Below are 17905 nucleotides of genomic sequence, written 5' to 3' on the forward strand. Positions count from 1 at the left end.
AAAGAGAAAAACCGGCCGCGTCAAAAAGAAAGTAAACTTAAAATAGTGGGAAAAAAAATACTAAAAGTAACTAGGGAATATTATTATTTTTAATAAATGACTAAAATAATGAAAGAAATAAAAGAAATAGTCGTCAGACTCTGTTCCTGGGCCAAGAACGAGGAGAGCAGAAAAATTCTGTCACCTCATCGCGGACAAAAAAGAACTAAGGGGCACGCTTGCGCGACGGGCAGGAAGTCATGCACGTGATTCACGCGCCAAAAGACTCTGGGCAAAAACTCTTTTTATTTTTGCTTGCAAAATTGCCATTTCCTGGGCCGACGCGGACGTCGACCCATCTGTGAGAACAAGCAGCCTGCTTGTCCTCGGAGAATGTTCAGTATCTGTATATAGAATATAGCTAATACCCTATGAGAAATAGAAATTTCAGGACTCATTTTTGGCCTCCATCTAATATGCAAGCACATATTGGCCTGATAATAAATTATTTCAATTTATGGAATATTCACAGCTTGCGAGCTGATCTCACCAAAAGACAATATGCTTCTTGTGCTTGTATTACTGTAACTGCCTGCTGGAAGGGGTCTCTAAAACTCTGAAGTTCAGCTAAAGAAACTGCAAATAGGTCAAAACTCTTCAAAACAACAACTATTGGGAGCTAAATTATACGACCATATTTCAACGGTCCTCAACATGCTTCCAGGGGCTCACAGTAGTCCATAGAAATGAGTTTAGGATTATTTATATGGTTTTTAACATTTTAAATAATCTTATGCTGGATTATTTAGCATAGCCAGTTCTGCCTTAAATTAAGGCTGCCAACTGGATCCAGATTTGCAGGACAGGGTTGACCCCTGGGTTTACCCCAGTGCATTCTGGGACATGTAGTCTTGATTTTCTTAGCGAATGCAATGGGGAAATCAGAGCTACAAGTCTCTGCATGCAACAGAGTAAACCCAGGACTAGATCAACCCTATCCTGCAAATCTGAATTCAGTTAGCAGCCTTACCTTAAGTGTCACAAATAAGATTACATTTCTTACAGAATTCCCCACCAGAATTCACTTAATGGAGACTAAAAAGGCAACCTTTTGTGTAGCACCATTCTGCTGGATTGCTTTACCACAGGACCTTAGACATATAACAGATGCTTCCACTTTTTCAAGTTGATTAAGCTTGGCTTCAAGGACACTTTTGAAAGAAACTATACAAGATGGGTTGATCTTTTCATATTGTCTGGTAACTATTTTATTTGAATTTAATTTATGTCACTGTTTCATCAATGTATATCTATTGTTCTGTTTTCAAATTCCCGCACACCACTTTGTAGCACTCTTGGGAGAAGGCAGTTTATAAGAATGTGAAATAAAAAAAAACATTTTTTAGACTTTCATAAAAGCGAAAATACAGCAAATGGTCAAATTACTTTGGAGTCTTTTTATTAAACTGCTGTTAAGTTTTAGCACTTACTGTACTTTAACAGCAAAAATTAACACACATTCCAATTCTATAAAAAGTGCTAAAAAAAACACAAACAAAAATTTGGGCGTGTTCCAATTTGCACACGCATTTTAATTGAACTTTTGAAAAGGCTGCATGTGAGCTCATGCCCAGGGCACTGCTTCTATTACCGGCACCATGGAACCCAGCCTAAAGAGAATACATTGCTCTTGGCCTTGAGGACTGAAACCACAGGCGAATCTGAGACTGCAACTTGAGGCTACGGGCCGGGGAAAGAATAACCCAACCCAGCTGATCACAGAAATGCCCTCTAGACACTCTAGTGACCTAGGGACTGCAAAAAAGAGCCTGACTCAGTGCCTGGTCTGAACACTCTCCTGATATGACTGTTCTGATCAGCCAATCATCCAGGAACGGATGAAAGAAGATGCCCTCTGTACTGAGAGCCACCGCCATTACTACCATCAGCTTGGTAAGCACAGGAGGAGCAGTTGCAAACCTGAAAGGCAGCACCTGAAACTGATACAGCATGGTCAACACCGCAAGCCAAGAAAACGTAGATGAGAAGTCTGAAAAGAATATGAAGATAGGCCGTTGGTAGGACCAGCGCAGTCAAAAAAACTCTCCAGGCGGGTCATTTACTAAGTGCACTAAGCAAGGACTATGTGCATTGGCACGAGTAAATGATTCTGCATGAGCAGATATGCCATTACTGAGGAGACAAGGTGGCTAGCACGCTCTAATTCACATGAACTCCATGTAAGGTGGCTAGCACGCTCTAATTCACATGAACTCCATGTTGCAAAACTTGAGTGGGCATCAGGCGGGACTTGGACACAGAATGAGCATAGACTGCATTACTACAGTTAGCACCAAATAAGTATGGCCCATTAACCGATGCTTTTGTAAGTAGGCAGGTTCCCTGAGCACCGCCTCAACAACAGGCACTGAATTGCATCCACGAGCATGCACACAAGTGCTTTTTTTAAAATGCCACAATTGTTGAGAAGATGCTGGCACACTCCCAATACTACCACACATGCTTTGCATTTAGCGCGATATAACCACTGCCAGATCTAGATGCAAACTACTTCTCAGCCCTGTAGACTGAAGCTAGGCACATGCTCCAAGAAATACAATAAAATCATTCATTAATAATTATCATTAAGGAGCAGAAAAGCACTTCCCTCGGGACATTATTAAGACTCCATCCAACAATCCTCCACAAAAGTCCACACACCTTTCATCACATATAAACCATGGACTTTTTTTTTTTTTTTTTAAATCAATTCAGGGCATGCCTTAGCAAGAGCAGCCTCGGCCCTCTGTGGCCTGACCAAAGCGGGATGTGCCCACAGAATTCAGCAATCAACAATCTGCACGTGACAGCCCAGAGGCTACTCCCAGCCCTGCCAACCGAGGGGTCCAGTGATGAGCGCATGCTCGATGCAAGAAAAACCAGTTTGTTTCCTCTGTTGATTTAATGATCGGGAGCTCACGCTAAATGCACAACTTTAGGCAGACCCTGTACCGAACAAACCAAAACCACACTACAAGCACCTCATAGGTACACTAAGGTAAAAATTATGGCAAAATAATTACCTTCTGTAAGACAGCATACAGTCAAACTAGAGAGCACATACTCTGTTCATGGAAAGAATCACTAATACTCTTTTTTAGAGCTACCAGCAAAGTGAGTACAGGAAATATACCTGTATTCGAGGTACACCTCCGATTACTGAGTGGAACTCACAGCTATGGAACTACGCCAAAGTTAAAACCAGAAAATTTCAAACGGAGACCTCTGGGAAATCAGCCCACTAAACAACTTCATAACATCAAATTACCCTGACAGGTACTGGAAATATAAGCAGAAGGATTGCTATACACTTCAAAACATGCCAACCTCTTTCAGGGAGAACCTGCTGTCCCCCTCCTATGGGAAAGGCAGCCTGCCTAAGACCTGTGACCCAAGCTATTCTGCAGGGCAAATTAAGGTAGGAAAGAAAACAACACAGACAAATGCGGGACTGGATAGAGAAGCTGAGGGGAATCCCAAGATGCCTGGCTACATTATACACAGAACAGACGGTACAGAAATCCCAAGACGTCCTAAAATATGAGCCAAAGTGCTTAGAATCCAGCCCCCCCCCCCCCTGCAGGTACAGACAGTAAAACAGCAGCACTGCCCTGAAAGCAAAGAAACCAAGAACGCTGCGGACCGAGACGCCGAGGATGACAAAATGGCGGCATTCCCACCAAAACCGAAGCAAACAACCACCCAAATCTGACCTCCTTGATACTGGCACCGCTAACTAAAATAAACCGTCCCTATCTCTGAGGACTATCCAGCACTGGAGGTGGTCTATCATGGCGCTGAAACCGGCGCTTTTTTTTTCAACCTGTGCCGCCACCAAAAACGGCAAAGGGAGAAGGAAAAGCCAGCCGTAATGAGGAGAAAGGAAGCTGCCTTGCTCGCATGCACTCACTGAACAGCTGAAAGCTGTATTATGGGAAAATTAGATTCTTACCTTGCTAATTTTTTTTCCTTTAGTCACAGCAGATGAATCCATTACGAATGGGTTGTATCCACCTACCAGCAGGGGGAGATACAGAACACTGAAAACCATAGTGCCTCCTGGAAGGCTAGCTCCATCTGCCTCTCAGTATTTGAAGCTTCCAAAGCAGTGTTACACCGCAAAGGAGAATAACATGAACTTTCCTCACAGCGAATGAAGACCCCAGAACAGGGGCAGTAACTCAAAGGAGGGACGAACTCAACCTCCTGTAGCAGAAGAGAAATCCTGAAGACTGTCTTCCAACTTCTCCCAATGAAGGAACATATCTGCAGGAAAAACTGAATACAAAACAGAGTCAATCAGGGAGGGATCATGGATTCATCTGCTGTGACTAAAGGAAAGAAAATTATCAAGGTAAGAACCTAATTTTCCCCTTCCTTGTCATCAGCAGCAGATGAATCCATTACGAATGGGATGTATCAAAGCAATCCATAGATAGGGTGGGAACAAGCCACACCACGCACAAGCACTTGTGCTCCAAAAAGTGCGTCCCTCCTGGCAGCCACATCCAGCCTGTAATGACGGGCAAAAGAGAGCCTAGATGCCCAAGTAGCTGCACTTGAAGAGAGAGTGCTCCCGTTTCAGCCCAAGAAGAAGAAATCGCTCTTGTGGAATGTGCATTAAAGGCATCAGGCGGAGCCTGGCCAGATAGAAGATATGCAGAAAAAATGGCTTCCTTAAGCCAACGGGCTATAGTGGCTTTAGATGCTGGAGACCCTCTGCGAGGACCTGACAACAATACAAAAAGGTGATCAGAGGTCCTGAAAGCATTTGACATCTGCAGATACTGCAACAGAGCCCTGCGCACATCCAGAAGGTGCAACTGCCCAAAGGATTCTGGAAACTCCTCACTATTTTATTTATTTATTTACGTCAATTTATATACCATATCTTATTGCAACTGAAAGACAGAACGGTTTAAAGGAGGGCAGAAAAATAGGCTGGTTTAGGTGAAACGATGAAACCACCTTAGGCAGGAAGGAAGGCACAGTACGTACCGTTACTCCGGACTCCAAAAATTGCAGAAAGGGTCTCTACAGGACAGTGCCTGGAGCTCAGACACCCATCTCGCCGATGTAATGGCCACCTAAAAGACTGCCTTTAAAGTCATATCCTTCTCCGAAGCCCGCCGCAGCGGCTCGAAGGGCGAACCCTGCAGAGCCTTCAATACCAGCCCCAGGTTCCAAGCCGGATAAGGTGCCCGCATGGGAGGACGGAGCTGAAGCACCCCTCTAAGAAACCGTGCAATGTCTGGATGCGAAGCTAAGGAGAGGCCAGCGACCTTCCCTCGAAAGCATGCCAATGCTGCCACTTGCACCCGCAGGGAATTACAGGCCAAGCCTTTTTGTACACCAGCCTGCAAAAAGTCAAGAATCGGCGAGACAGAAGCCCACATGGGTGTGATCGCCTTTGGAACACACCAAGCCTCAAACTGGCACCAAATTCGGGCATACGCAATGGAAGTGGACCGCTTGCGGGCCTGCAAGAGAGTGGAGATGACCTTGTTAGAATAGCCCTTGTCTCTCAATTGCGCCCTCTCAATAGCCATGCCGTAAGACCAAAGCGCCCTGCGTCAACAGGTTCAGTACCAGAGGCAAAGGAAGAGGAGCCTCCACCAGCATCCGCCGGAGGTCCGCATACCAGGGCCGCCTGGGCCAATCCGGGGCAATGAGAATCACCACTCCCTGGTGCAGCCGAATTCACAGGAGTACTCGCCCTATCAAGGGCCAAGGCGGGAACACATATAGGAGGCCCAGAGGCCAGGGTTGAGCCAAGGCATTCAACCCCGCCAAGCGAGGATCTCTCCGTCTGCTGTAAAAGCACAGGACTTTGGCATTTATGCTTGACACTATCAGATCCGCTATGGGCGTTCCCCATTTGGCACAGAGTTGAAGGAACACTTTGTCTGCCAACTCCCATTCCGCTGGGTCGATGTGGTGTCTGCTTAGATAATCAGCTTGTATGTTGCTCTGACCTGCAATATGAGCTGCTGACAGGAACTTTAGATGCAGCTCGGCCCAGTGGCAAATCTGAGCGGCCTGCGCGGCCAGTGCTCTGCACTGCATTCCGCCTTGATGATTTATGTAGGCCACTGCAGTCATATTCTGCCTCTTCTGGCAATGAGCTCCCCAGCCCTTCAGGCTGGCATCGGTTACCACCAGGCACCAGTCGGGGAGCGTAATGGCATTCCTCGCCGCAGCTTGCTGTCTGAGAGCCACCACTCCATGCTGAGTCAGGCCGCAGGGAGCCAACTGAGTCTGCACTGATAATCTTGGGAAATGGGAGACCAACGTTGTAGCAGGGAACACTGCAGCGGTCTCATGTGCGCTCTCGCCCAAGGCACCACTTCTAGAGTGGTCGTCATCGACCCCAAGAGCTGGACAATATCCCAAGCTCGCAGGCGAGGCATCCTCAGGAGCAGACGGACCTGATTCTGAAGCTTCCATCGCCTTTGGTCGGGTAGAAAGACAAACCCCGAGGCCGTGTCGAACCAGACCCCCAAATATTCTAGAGATTGAGAGGAAGTCAGGTGACTTTTGGGTATATTGACGACCCAGCCCAGAGATTGCAGCACTGAGACCACTCTGGCTGTTACATGATGACTCTTCTGCAGAGTCCGTTCTGATGAGCCAGTCGTCAAGGTACGGGTGAACCCGGATACCCTCTCGCCTGAGCTACTACCACCATTACCTTGGAAAAGGTTCGGGGAGCTGTGGTGAGGCCAAAAGGCAAGGCCCGAAGCTGAAATTGTTTTCCCAACACCGCAAACCGGAGAAACCGTTGGTGCGGGGGCTAAATAGGGATGTGCAAGTAAGCTTCTTTCAGGTCCAGAGACGTGAGAAACTCTCCTGGCTGTACCGCCGCAATGATGGAGCGCAGTGTTTCCATGTGGAAATGCCGTACTTTGAGTGACTCATTGACTTTCTTCAAGTCGAGAATGGGCCGAAAAGACCCACCTTTTTGCGGCACCACAAAATAAATGGAGTAACGACCGCAGCCGCGTTTGGCAGGAGGCACGGGGATCACCGCTCTCAGGTGCAACAAGCCTTGCAAGGTCTCCTCTACCACCGCCCATTTGACGGCAGTGCCGCATCGGGACTCCAAAAACACGTCTCTCACAGGGCAGTTAATTCCAATCTGTAGCCGTCTCTGATTACCAGAGGATGCCTCACCAAGTGCAGGATCTTCAGTAGAGAGGCCCTGCAAGGCGTCAGAAATAAGCACTGGCAGCTCCTCGCGGTGGAAAATCCTAACCGCGGTGGGATCATCTGGATCCAGTGGCAATCTGGCACCTTCCTCTGGCTCCTCAGACCATGAAGGCCTACCAGACCCCTCAGAATTCCCACAGCCCGACCACGGGGGATGGGGGGGGAAGGGGGGTGGCGCCACTCTCTGAAGGGGAATTTAGCCTTCTACGCTTGTCATGCGGCCAATTGTCTGGGGAAAGAACGCCTGGCGGCAATCCCGGGCCGGCCTCCACCGGAGGGGAACCAGGTAGCAACGCAGAGGCAGACACCTGCGGCAGAGCCCTCTTTAACATGAACGCTTTATGTAAAAGAAACACAAACTCAGGGGAGAAAGGCTCACCCTGGTCTCCTGGTTCCAATGTGGGGCAAGCAGCTCCTCTGGTAGCCTCCATCCGAGACTCCTCTCTGGCCTCAGACCCCTCCGCTCCTGCGAGGGTCGGGCCATGCGGCGCATCCAAGATGGCGCCCGCTGCCAGCTCCACCAAGCGGAAAGAGACATCGCTCACCCTGCTCAAGCCGGCCCTGACGTCTGAAGAGCACGATTTACAGAGCCCCGCTGCTGATCTGCGCTTGCCACAACGTGAACAGCGCTTAATAACCTCCGGAGCCATCACGGAAAACGGCGGAAAATTTCAAAATAGCAGATTCGCACCAAAAATGCCCCGATTGCGGGCCCTCCCCGGAGGAACTACAAAACGCTCTTACCTCACCCGACCGAATCCCAGAGCTCCGGTCTCGCTGTACAGACAGAAGATAGCCTCAGAATCGCAGCGCTAACAAGCGCGTCACTTTTTTTTTTTTTTAATGCTGTGAGGAAAGTTAGAGGCAACAGCTACAGAGGCACTCCGGAGGTCCAGAAGAGTGGGAAAGGCCGAACCAATATGCCTGCATCCACATAGAAGAGAGTGGAAAAGGCAGAGACAGGGCAAACCTATATGCCTGCATCCACATAGGGGGAAGGGGAAGGCAGGGAAAGGGCTAACCTATGTGCCTTTAAAGTGAAGCTGCAATAGCCACAACACCCCTGCTACAACTGGCAAAAGCACAGGAGACAACCCAGGCAGATTCTCGAAGGAGCTGAATAAGCTGCGTCCAACCCTGCTGGGAGATAGAGAATACTGGGAGGCAGGTGGAGCTAGCCGTCCAGGAGGCACTATGGTTTTCAGTGTTCTCTATCTCCCCCTGCTGGTAGGTGGACACAACCCATTCGTAATGGATTCATCTGCTGCTGACAACAAGAAATATTATTTTTATTTATTTTTTAAGTGGCAGCCTCTCCCTGCCTGTTCAGCTCTTCCTCCAAAGAGACTGAGGCACAATTAAGGACACAAAATCATCACTCCGATGCTAGGGAGGACATGGGGGTAGGGACCTGGCCACCCGATTGTGACACCCCCGAGGCTGTAAGAGATCCCCACGGGCCTCAGCCTCTACCAACCGGCAAAAACCTTGGATGCACAGCCCGGACCTAATATCCTACACAGAGAAACCCTCTGCCAAGCCTTAAATCAAACCAAAGAATAGAGAAAGCAAGGAATGAGACTAAAGGGCTCACCACCTGCTGGAGACTGAGAATACTGGATCTTTCTCTAGCTGGCAAGGGCTCTTATTGGCTCTCTCTCTCCAGAGTCACAGTTCTCAGTCTCCACCTGCTGGAAGGCGTGCACAACCCATCAGTCACATTCTGGGCCGGTCCGGAGGGATGCTAAGGAACGTCGCAGGCATGTTTCAGCATGACCCCTGCAGTTGCTGTGCAGAAAAGTTCTTTACCGCACATTAAGTTTATTCACAATTAGCGCATATACACAAAATGCCTCCTCTTGAGGAGGCTATAAGTGCACCTGTGCTAACTGCTCAAGCGACAGCACACAATAAGTACTGGACACTAACTTCAATGTGAAGTCCGTGCCCATTCTCTGACATAACCCACCCAGTTCCCACCCCCAGCAAAGGCATGCACTTAACATGCAAATTGGGATGAAGCAACCTTTTCATGTCAGCAAGATAACAGTTACTACAGTGGTGCACTAACCGTGTGTGCTGATTTATGTGTGTACTCCTTAATGCACTTTAGTAAAAGGGGCGCTTTGTCGTTACTTAGGTCATCCTTTAATTAACAGAGAAATTACTCACCCAAGGCACACTTTATAAACAGTTTTAGAGTTTGTGTTGGACAAGCCATCCCAGGAACAGATCCAGGTCTCCACATTATGTGTTACACATTTGAAACTCTTTGAAGCCTCTGGGAGACCTAAAAAGGACAGAAAGTTGCATTATAATAACGTCAACAGGTAAACAAAATTACATTATTATATGGTACTGGAAATCACACACATGCCTGTAAAAACCACAATGTGGGTAAGAAAAGCAAGTCTTTAAAAAAATTGCTATTTTTTTCAGTTCACACCTCTTCACTGAAATTTTAATACAAATAAAGGACAGATAACAGAACCAAAAATCTTATATCTTGATAAAATGACATCAACTGTATATATTCAGTAAGTTTACAGATCATCAATCTGAACATAAAACAGGAATAAAACATTGATCAAATAACCATACAGCTCTGAAGTTCAGCTAAAGAAACTGCAAATAGGTCAAAAATCTTCAGAACAACTACTATTAGGAACTAAATTATACGACCATATTTCACTGGTCCTCAACATGCTTCCATGGGCTCACAGTAGTCCATAGAAACGAGTTCTTGATTATTTATATGGCTTTTGTAACATAATTAGTATTACAATAAGTAATTAAGGGATCCCAGATTTTGTTAAAGGTGTCTATATTACGTTCTGCTATAACCTTTTCATATCTAACAAAATAATTTGCACCTCCAACGTTCTGAAGCTGACTCCGTGGTAGCATGGCAGTGAAGCCGTGTAGTGTTCTTGGGGCTCGTAATCGCACTCCTGATCACTGCCCCGCCCTCGAGAGAACCATGTAAGCAGCCATGTCATTGAAAGCCCTGCCGGTCTCCAGCCTTCCCTTCCAGTTCGTTCCCTTAGAGTCCCGCCTTCTGACATCATTTCCTTCCTCTTTCCGCGAGGGCGGGACTCTGAGGGAACGAACTCGAAGGGAAGGCTAGAGATGGCCAGGGCTTTCAATAACACGACCGCTTCGACGGAGGTAATCAGGGGAGCGAGGAGAATCGCTGGGTGGCTGGAGGGGGGGCAGGGGAGAGAGGAGAATCACACATATTCTCTCTCTCTCACAGACGCACTCGCACCCAGTCTCTCTCTCTCTCGCTCTATCACACACACTCGCACATTCACTCTCTCACGCTCTCTCACACAGTCACTCTCACACACACTCTCTCAAACATACACACTGCGAGGAAAACCTTGCTAGCGCCCGTTTCATTTGTGTCAGAAACGGTCCTTTTTTACTAGTATATAAATAAAAATGTTATAAAGACCAACTTAAAAACCCCATTATTCAAACTCTGCTATAACCTACAGTACCAATAACCATGTCTTAAGCCCTACCTTAAATTTCTTTTTTGTGATCTCAAATCTAAGTTCTAATGGAAGAGAGTTCCACAACACTTAAACAATATAGCTAAATGCAGTATAGCGAGAACTATTTAGCCATAACTTTGAAACTGAGGGGACCACCAGCAAAGTTAGCCTGTGAAGAGCGCAGTGCTCAAGATGGCCGATAAGGACTCAAAACTGAGTGAAGATAGTATGGAATCTCAATATAATAAGTCAACATTAAAATCTTGAATGCTATACGAGCCGCAACTGGTAGCCAATGCTGTTCCTGCAGGAAGGGAGTAACATAATATAGTAACATAGTAGGTGACGGCAGAAAAAGACCTGTACGGTCCATCCAGTCTGCCCAACAAGATAAACTCATATGCGCTACTTTATATGTATACCTGACCTTGATTTGTCTCTACCATTTTCAGGGCACAGACCGTAGTCTGCTCAGTACTAGCCCCGCCTCCCAACCACTAGCTCCGCACCCCAAACACCAGTGCTGCCACCCAAGCTCCGCTAAGCTTCTGAGGATCCATTCCTTCTAAACAGGATTACTTTATGTTTATCCCACACATTTTTGAATTCCGTTACCATTTTCATCTCCTCCACCCCCGCGGGAGGGCATTCCAAATATCCACCACTCTCTCCGTGAAAAAATACTTCCTGACATTTTTCTTGAGTCTGCCCCCCTTCAACGTCCTCTAGTTCTACTGCCTTTCCGTCTCCAGAACAGGTTAGTTTGCGGATTAATACCTTTCAAATATTTGAACGTCTGTATCATATCACCCCTCTTTCTCCTTTCCTCCAGGGTATACATGTTCAGGTCAGCAAGTCTCTCCTCATACGTTTTGTAACGCAAATCCCATACCGTTTTTGTAGCTTTGCACCACTTCAATTTTTTTTTACATTCTTAGCAAGATACGGCCTCCAAAACTGAACACAATACTCCAGGTGGGGCCTCACCAACGACTTGTACAGGGGCAGCAACACCTCCTTTCTTCTGCTGGTCACACCTCTGTCTATACAGACTAGCAACCCTCTGGCTACGGCCACCGCCTTGTCACACTGTTGCATCGCCTTCAAATCCTCAGATACTATCACCCCAAGATCCCTCTCCCTGTGTGTACATATCAGACTCTCACCGCCTAACACATACGTTTCCCGTGGATTTCTACTCCGTAAGTGCATCACTTTGCATTTCTTCACATTGAATTTTAATTGCCAAGCATTAGACCATTCTTCTAGCTTCTGCAGATCTTTTTTCATGTTTTCCACTCCCTCCGAGGTATCCATTCTGTTACAAATCTTGGTGTCATCTGCAAAAAGACAAACGTCACCTTCTAACCCTTCGGCAATGTACCTCACAAATATATTGAACAGAATCAGCCCCAGCACCGATCCCTAATGCACTCCACTACTCACCTTTCCCTCCTCCTCCCACCCTCTAGCGTCTGTCCATCAACCAGTTCCTAATCCAGTTCACCATGTTGGGTCTTGTCTTCAGCCTGTCAAGTTTATTCAAGAGCCTTGATTTGACTCCACAGATCAGATGGACTGTTGTATTCTGTATTAACTGTAATCTCTTCAGTTGGAAACTTGAGCAACCTACTACAAGGAATTGCAGAAATCCAGTCTATTTATCACCAAACTATGAAGCAAATCTTCAGTGCAATAGGTTCTGAAAGATGCCTTGAAGAGCGAATTTGCCTTAAATTAGATATGACTACTGTAGTCATATCTAAATACTAGTGGAACCATGCCCATTTCCTTAAAAATGAAATGGGCCCTAGGAAGGCTGTCATGTAAGCTTTTTTTTTTCTCTCACTCCCTTGCCCTCCCCTCCATGTCCAGCGATTCTCCTCTTCCCTGCCCTCCCATTCGTACCTGAACGTTCTCTGGCTGGCTAGCGTTGGCTTCCGTTCCGTATGCAACATCCCACCTGCTGTCGGCTCGCCTCCAGCATTCCCTTCCCTCTCACTGTTCCCTCCTCTGACGTCATTACGTCTTGATGCGAGGGCGGGACAGTGAGGGGGAATGGAATGCTGGAGGTTGGCTGATGTCAGGAGATGTTACGAAGCCAGCCAGCCATGGAACGTTGGAGGTGCAAATTATTATATAGGATAATCAGGCATCAGACTATAAACCTGTGATTTTTTTTAGATTGTTGGTACTGTATAAGTGGTATATTAAACAAAGAAGTCTTGCCTTACCAATTTGCTTCACTTCTTTGAAGGCATAAATAAACATGTGGATAAAGGTGAGCCAGTTAATGTAGTATATCTAGATTTTCAGAAAGCTTTCTATAAAGTTCCTTATGATAGATGTATAAAACTGTTGTACTAGCCACTGAAACTGACCATTTTAGTGTGCCTGGTGAACCTTGAAAGAAATGAATCATAAGATGGATTCCAAAGTGACTCACGTTGAGGGTGGAGGATTGAAGAAGCAAGTCTCTAGGGTATTGTGCAACTTGACGGGGAGGGGTACAGCAAAACCACAAGCGCAGCATTTTCAAGGACATTGCAAGGATACAAAATTGAAATAAAGAGGAGGTGAGTTATGGGATGTGAGAGGTGAGCATGTAGGCAAATTTGGGGCCAAATAGAGAAAAAGAACAATTTGACCAATAAAAAGGAAGGTTTTTCATGGGGAATGTATGATCATGTGACAGAGGGAAAGTAAAAGAATATTTTTAAAAAACAGAGTGAGATAAGAAAACTTAGGAATTTGTGGGCACAGTGAATTGCGTCTTGCCGTCGTCTGCATGGAACTTCCTCTCACAGGAAAAAAAAAAAAAAGACCTGTATTTCTGCTTTAAACATTTTATTTGGAGAATTTACTGCTCTTCCTGTGTTACAACCTACTGATAAAAAAATGTGGCTGTTGCCTTGCAGAATACATTGGTGGCCTTTCTATTTTTAATTTATTACTAATTTTTTGCCCTTTCTATAAGAGAACTAAAAGGAGTTAATCTTTTCCTGTGGTCAACAGGAAAGGTAAATGTAATCTGGGGAGAAAGAACCCGAAGGTTTAGCCTTCATTGGCCTTCTGAATATTTCACCGTCTTGGTAAGGTAAGGAGGGGGGACTAAGCAAAGACTCCTGAGAAATTTAAACAGTCATGGGATAGGAGGCAAGGTTCTGGTGTAGATAAGGAATTGGTTATCGGACATAAAACAGAGGATAGGGTTAGTCATTTCTCTCAATGGAGGGGGGTGAACAGTGGAGTACCGCAGGGATCGATACTGGGACTAGTGCTATTTAACATATTTATAGAATATATGGAATTCGGAACGAGTGAGGTGATTTAATTTGTAGATGACACAATACTATTCAAGGTTGTTAAAACACTTGCGGACGTGGGCATCCAAATGGCAGTTCAAATTTATGTGGACAAGTGCAAGGTGATGCACATTGGAAAGAATAATCCGAATCATAGTTACCTGATGCTAGGGTCCACCTTAGGGATCAGAACTCAAGAAAAACATCTAGGTGTTGTGGTAGGGTTATGGAGTGGTTGAAAGGGTCAAAAATTTACATCAGGTGTGGATGATGTTCAAAAATACCATCCTGGAAGCCCAGGCCAAATATATTCTGCGTATTAAAAAAGGAGGACGGAAGAGCAAATGGCAACCGGCATGGTTAAAAAGTGGGGTGAAGGAAGCTATTAGTGCTAAAAGAAAATCCTTCCGAAAATGGAAGGAACCGACTGAAAATAATAAGAAACCGCATAAGGAATGTCAAGTCAAATGCAAAGCGCTGATAAGAAAGGCAAAGAGGGACTTTGAAAAAAAGACTGCGCTGGAGGCAAAAACATATTGTAAAACATTTTTTTTAGGTATATTAAAAGCAGGAAGCCGGCAAAAGAATCGGTTGGACCGCTAGATAACCGAGGGGTAAAAGGGGCAATCAGGGAAGACAAAGCCATAGCGGACAGATTAAATGAATTCTTTACTTCGGTCATCACCGAAGAGGATTTGGGAGAGATACCAGTGCCAGAAATGCTATTCAAAGCTGACGAGTCAGAGAAACTGAATGAAATCTCTATAAGGGAGGGTCCAAGAAAACAGCAAGGCAAACGATCTGCAAACTCCAAGATGGAAGGACAAAAAAGCAGATCAGTAGAAAAAATTATTTTATTAATGACAACCAAATATTCAAATCAGCCCGGCACTGGCCATGTTTCGCCCCACTAGGCTGCGTCAGGGGCTATAAAACAAATGACATAACATTTAAAAACCTAAAAGGTACCACCACAATTAAAAATGTATATGAACTAACAAATTATTTAAAAACTATTTTAAGACATATATTATTTAACCAAAAAAGAATATATTTACACCCATGTCTATAGAAATATAAATAAATTATATACATACTCAATATCAACAGAAATGTCATAATTAAAAACATATAAAAACCATTATTATAGAGACTACATAATGTAAATGTAGATATCCCACATTGATAAATCAAAGCTTTAAAAATGATACTTTAAAAAAAGTATTTACGTCAATTGTTAATCATCAAATTACTTAGGTAAGCATAAATATCAAAAATCTAAAAGATTATAAACAAAACAAAATGTGAAATATATTGGTAATATATAGTTTAATTAAATTAAAAAACAAACAAGACACCCACCTACATACACAATGTTCTTTAAAAGTCGTGATGAAAACTGAAAAATATATACATAAATAACCATAAATATACTGAATAAGAAAAAAAGAAAGAAAGAAAAAGGAAAGAAATAAGAAAGAAAAAAGAACAAATTCAAAAAAAGATTCAACTCACATGAGTGGAAGTCTGAAATCATGAATCTTCCAAAATACAATAAAAAAAGAGCATAAGCTGAATGAATCATAAAAGATAGTGAACTAGACAATAATGATTAAATATTTTAATGATAAGATCAGCATTCTTTTTTTAAAATCATTTATTTATAATTTTTCATTTTACAAGGGTCACTTGTAATATAGAGATGACTGCACATTAATACAAGATAAGAAGAAAACAATCCCAACTATATGGATTATATACAATCTTTCTCTTTCTTAGGCCACAACGTGAAGAAAAATAGGGAGAGTGAGATAAGACAAGGAGATCAATTAAACAGTAAACAGAAAAAAAGAAAACATGGTATTAACCTGATTATCCCCAGATATTACTCATCTAATTCATTATTCAACATTGATCATCTGGTTGGCTTCTTCAAGACCAAATACGGTGTATAGTCAATTCATTTCATTGAGAACATACTTATTGTCCAAATTTTAGTTAGAAATAATACATCTAATTACATTCTCTCTCTTTTAAAAACCAGAAATTATTTAACAATACATAAATACTTAAGTCTCTAATTCAAATCCCACCGATTAAAGCAATTCCAGTTTTCACAGGCTTCACTCCTTTTGAAGTAATAATTAAGGAAATATTTCAGAGGAAAACTTTAGGAGTCACACCTGGAACTCTGGGAAAAACAATAATCTCGACATTAATCATCCACAATAACATCCACCTTATTCAAAGTTTCTGGTCCATTATCATTTTCAGGATCATAACCACTTCTAGCTTATGTAGAACTTCATTTATTATATCAATTATTCACTCTCAAAGGATTCAGTCAAATTGTCCATATAACTCTCCAATAAGATTACAGTGGTGGAAATAAGTATTTGATCCCTTGCTGATTTTGTAAGTTTGCCCACTGACAAAGACATGAGCAGCCCATAATTGAAGGGTAGGTTATTGGTAACAGTGAGAGATAGCACATCACAAATTAAATCCGGAAAATCACATTGTGGAAAGTATATGAATTTATTTGCATTCTGCAGAGGGAAATAAGTATTTGATCCCCCACCAACCAGTAAGAGATCTGGCCCCTACAGACCAGGTAGATGCTCCAAATCAACTCGTTACCTGCATGACAGACAGCTGTCGGCAATGGTCACCTGTATGAAAGACACCTGTCCACAGACTCAGTGAATCAGTCAGACTCTAACCTCTACAAAATGGCCAAGAGCTAGGAGCTGTCTAAGGATGTCAGGGACAAGATCATACACCTGCACAAGGCTGGAATGGGCTACAAAACCATCAGTAAGACGCTGGGCGAGAAGGAGACAACTGTTGGTGCCATAGTAAGAAAATGGAAGAAGTACAAAATGACTGTCAATCGACAAAGATCTGGGGCTCCACGCAAAATCTCACCTCGTGGGGTATCCTTGATCATGAGGAAGGTTAGAAATCAGCCTACAACTACAAGGGGGGAACTTGTCAATGATCTCAAGGCAGCTGGGACCACTGTCACCACGAAAACCATTGGTAACACATTACGACATAACGGATTGCAATCCTGCAGTGCCCGCAAGGTCCCCCTGCTCCGGAAGGCACATGTGACGGCCCGTCTGAAGTTTGCCAGTGAACACCTGGATGATGCCGAGAGTGATTGGGAGAAGGTGCTGTGGTCAGATGAGACAAAAATTGAGCTCTTTGGCATGAACTCAACTCGCCGTGTTTGGAGGAAGAGAAATGCTGCCTATGACCCAAAGAACACCGTCCCCACTGTCAAGCATGGAGGTGGAAATGTTATGTTTTGGGGGTGTTTCTCTGCTAAGGGCACAGGACTACTTCACCGCATCAATGGGAGAATGGATGGGGCCATGTACCGTACAATTCTGAGTGACAACCTCCTTCCCTCCGCCAGGGCCTTAAAAATGGGTCGTGGCTGGGTCTTCCAGCACGACAATGACCCAAAACATACAGCCAAGGCAACAAAGGAGTGGCTCAGGAAGAAGCACATTAGGGTCATGGAGTGGCCTAGCCAGTCACCAGACCTTAATCCCATTGAAAACTTATGGAGGGAGCTGAAGCTGCGAGTTGCCAAGCGACAGCCCAGAACTCTTAATGATTTAGAGATGATCTGCAAAGAGGAGTGGACCAAAATTCCTCCTGACATGTGTGCAAACCTCATCATCAACTACAGAAGACGTCTGACCGCTGTGCTTGCCAACAAGGGTTTTGCCACCAAGTATTAGGTCTTGTTTGCCAGAGGGATTAAATACTTATTTCCCTCTGCAGAATGCAAATAAATTCATATACTTTCCACAATGTGATTTTCCGGATTTAATTTGT

At 44.5% G+C, this 17905-nt stretch overlaps 1 protein-coding gene across 5 annotated transcripts in view; it reads right to left on the reverse strand.

Annotated features, from left to right (window-relative positions):
- LIFR (LIF receptor subunit alpha) overlaps nucleotides 1-17905 on the reverse strand; it is a 267586-nt gene that overhangs the window by 151544 nt on the left and 98137 nt on the right. For all 5 annotated transcript variants that reach the window (XM_030193051.1, XM_030193054.1, XM_030193052.1 and 2 more), the window contains exon 4: nucleotides 9421-9538. In XM_030193051.1, the coding sequence (XP_030048911.1) occupies nucleotides 9421-9538 (118 nt within the window). The remainder of the gene's footprint in view (nucleotides 1-9420; nucleotides 9539-17905) is intronic.

The sequence above is a fragment of the Microcaecilia unicolor genome, chromosome 2 (assembly GCF_901765095.1).
Source record: "Microcaecilia unicolor chromosome 2, aMicUni1.1, whole genome shotgun sequence".
NCBI classification, from domain to species: Eukaryota; Metazoa; Chordata; class Amphibia; order Gymnophiona; family Siphonopidae; genus Microcaecilia; species Microcaecilia unicolor.